The sequence below is a fragment of the Nanorana parkeri genome, unplaced genomic scaffold, assembly GCF_000935625.1.
Source record: "Nanorana parkeri isolate BGI_ZX_2015 unplaced genomic scaffold, ASM93562v1 scaffold685, whole genome shotgun sequence".
Classification (NCBI taxonomy): domain Eukaryota; kingdom Metazoa; phylum Chordata; class Amphibia; order Anura; family Dicroglossidae; genus Nanorana; species Nanorana parkeri.
In genome coordinates this window covers 391,073-394,197 of record NW_017306953.1, presented here as the reverse complement: position 1 = coordinate 394,197, position 3,125 = coordinate 391,073, and the positions used below count along the sequence as shown (strand labels likewise).

The following is a 3,125-nucleotide window of genomic DNA, read 5'->3' as shown; positions in this document are numbered from 1 at the left end:
ATCGGAGGCGAGATCAGATCAGTCTCACCTTGTCTGAAGGTGACACCAGCAGGTATACAGCTTGAAAAGGAGGGGTGTTAGTATCGGACAAGGGGGCGTGGCTTCACCTGTACCTCCTGATACTGATCTTCACACACAGCTCCAGGTATACAGCATGGGGGGAGGGGTGGGATCACATGGTCATTTCAGGAGGAGTTCTTTATTGGGAGAAGGGGGGTCAGTATGAGAGATGTGGGGTGTCAGTATTGGGTAAGAGGAGGTGGCTTCACCTGTACTTTCTGATACAGGTAAGCACACATAGCACCTAGTACACATCTTGACATGGGGCACAGGGCTGTTACCTAGGAATGGGCATGTCCTCACCTGTTACCCCCACATACTGCTCAACACCAGGAATATGGTACCAGGTGCCATACAAGGGGAGTGGTCAATTTTGGGGCAGGGGGTGCGGCCGCACCTTTGATTCTGTTCTGCACACAGGGTATACATGTCTGGGGAGGAGGAATCAGTATTGGGTAAGAGGCGTGGTCTTACCTTTTATTGCTACTTCACACACAGCACCAGGTATAACATCTCTAGGGGGAAGGGTCAGTATAGGTGAAAGGGCGTGGCCTCACTTTTTTGCCCAGCACAAACAGTTCACAGGTATACATCTCTATGAGGGAGGCGGGATTAGTATTAGGTAAGGGGGCGTGTCCTCACCTGTTGCACCGGATACTGCTCAGCACACACAGTACCAGCTCCAGGTAGGTCCTGATGACGTCAGCCCAGCGCTCGGACAGGTGCGGCTCCCCCTGCTGGTCGGGCCCGGGAGGGGAGGCTCCGGCGCTGCTGCTGCTCTCCGCGCCCACGGCCAGGTAGTTGTCTGCAGCGAATTCCACCCGCAGCTCCCGCACGAAACCGCCGCACCTCCGCAGCAGGAAGTCGAGGCGCGGCCTCTCGGCCAGGGAGAGACGTAGGCTGAGGCGCAGCTCCGGCCACAGCGTCGGGTAGAAGAGGCACTCCCGCCAGTGAGAGCAGGCCAGGGAGGCCCGGAGCCGATCCTGGGCCGGCAGGAAGGAAAATATATGGACCACCAACTCACTGGGCAGGGACGAGGCACCCACATCCCCGCACAGAGCCATGAACGAGACCGGAGAGCGCCGCCCGCGGCCCGCACTCCGCTCAGCAACAACAACTACGCTGAGGGGACTGCCGGGGGGCGTGACTTCCGCGGGACCTTCCACTGATCGGGGAGGGGGGGCGTCAACTGTTCTACCGTCTCTCCTTACACCAGCCTCTGCTTTCCTTCAACCAATAAGATGCATTCTACTACCGCGTGCTGATAACGGCACCACATGTAAGCACTGTCAGACCGGTTATTAAAGCTAAGCACCCCTCTATTTATACTTAGTACATTCCATGGCTGCTAAAAGTGTTGCCGGATGACACCATCTTGTTCCGATAAGGGGGCAGATAGGTGTTTATGCTCTCCTTTCAAACCGAAAACTGGTAACTCATATTTTTCCACCGATTAAAAAAAAAGTAAATAATGGTAGTTATATTTGTCTGGCTAGTAATTGCTTACAGGTTAGTCAAAAAGACCAGTGCGCCCAATAGAAATGGTACGTTCCTGTCACGGTAGCTGTTATCAGGCTGTGGGGTTGGAATGTACCATTGTGTCCCGAAGGGATGGTGTGCGCGGTGTTCGCAATCTGCCAGACCCTAAATTCGTCAAAATTCACCAAAATGAAGTTGTGAACCGTTTTCGGCTAAATAATAGGGGCAACTACGTCACTTTAATGGAATCGATTTGCACCGAAATTAAAAGACTAGCTTTTTGCGAACATGGTATATTCCAGGGAAGGCAATGGCCGATGAAACTGCGTTGTTCGGTCCTACCATCCTACGTCCTAATGGGGGTGCTCGTCCATTGTTTACAGATACGTCCAGAAGCTTTCCGTAGTAGGGGCTTTGAGTTGGTGAAAACAGAGGGGGCGTGACAGCAGTGCTCTCCCGTGTGTGTGGATGGTAAGGTCCAACAGGGGGCTGGGTGCAGGAGCGGCTTGCTTTTAAAGGGCAACTCCACCATCTTTATTTCTCATTTGGAGTGAAAATGTGAACACAATAAATGCAATTATTGAATGAAAAGAAAAGAGCTCTAGGTTTTTCAGCAAAAAGATTGCATAGTAAAAATGTGCATATAGGCTTTTAATTGCCCTGGTGGCAACTGCGAATGTACTAAGAAAGCTGGGAGCGAGAACGCTGTGTCGATGGGTCATTCTGCTATATATTAAAAGCCCCATGCAGCATCAAGGCACCTCAGCACTGAGTAGTCCTACGCTGGTCTATGGCACTGGAACAAGCTCGGTGACCAAGCTGTAGTCATTAACTGCAACAAAGAAAAGTGAGGTCACCGACAAGCCTAGGCTGTAATAATGACAATTGGTTGTCCTATAGTGCACTTACCTTATTAGACATAAACTGGAGTCCAGGACTTTGTCTAATTTTGTGTACACGCACGCATGCACGCACTCTCTCTCTCCTCAAATACATATTACCAGTAGGGCCATGAATACATAAATGGCAACTGTTGTGGATTTGCCGGGACAGTCCCCCATTATGGCCTTGATACCGTGTCCCTAGCCATGTCCTGGGATCACAAGGCCAACTTTTTTCGAGTTACCACACATGTGCAGTAACTCAAAAAGGCAATAATTGCAAAGAAAGGGGCTGCAAGTGGGCGGTCTCCACATATTTAGAGACGGGGTCTGGTTCGGACCAATCCATTAAGTTGACAAGGTGGGGGATCCCTGTATATTAATAGGCGGGGTCTGGGTGGGACCAACTTATATAGTTGAAGTCATGGGAGATCCCTACACATTTAGAGGAGGGGGTGGGATCAACCTATAAAGTTGACGTGCTGGACAGGGGCGTAACTAGAAGTCACAGGGCCCCATAGCAAAATTTTGTATGGGGCCCCGTGATTGCTAGTTATGCCACTTCCAGAGCCCACCTGAGAGTGATCCTGCAGAGCCCACCATAGACTCTCTATAGTGGGCTCTGCAGGGCCTCAGATGGGCTGCACACCTCTTACCTGTTGGCGCTGTGCGCCTCTGTGGTCGCCGGGCCCCGCCTCCTCTTCT

At 51.6% G+C, this 3,125-nt stretch overlaps 1 protein-coding gene across 1 annotated transcript in view; it reads right to left on the bottom strand.

Moving 5' to 3' along the window:
• FBXO33 (F-box protein 33) overlaps positions 1 to 1,258 on the bottom strand; it is a 14,022-nt gene extending 12,764 nt beyond the window's left edge. The window contains exon 1 of the mRNA XM_018563685.1: positions 703 to 1,258. Coding sequence (XP_018419187.1) covers positions 703 to 1,124 — 422 coding nt within the window. The 5' untranslated portion in view covers positions 1,125 to 1,258. The remainder of the gene's footprint in view (positions 1 to 702) is intronic.
• Between the last annotated feature and the right edge of the window lie 1,867 nt (positions 1,259 to 3,125).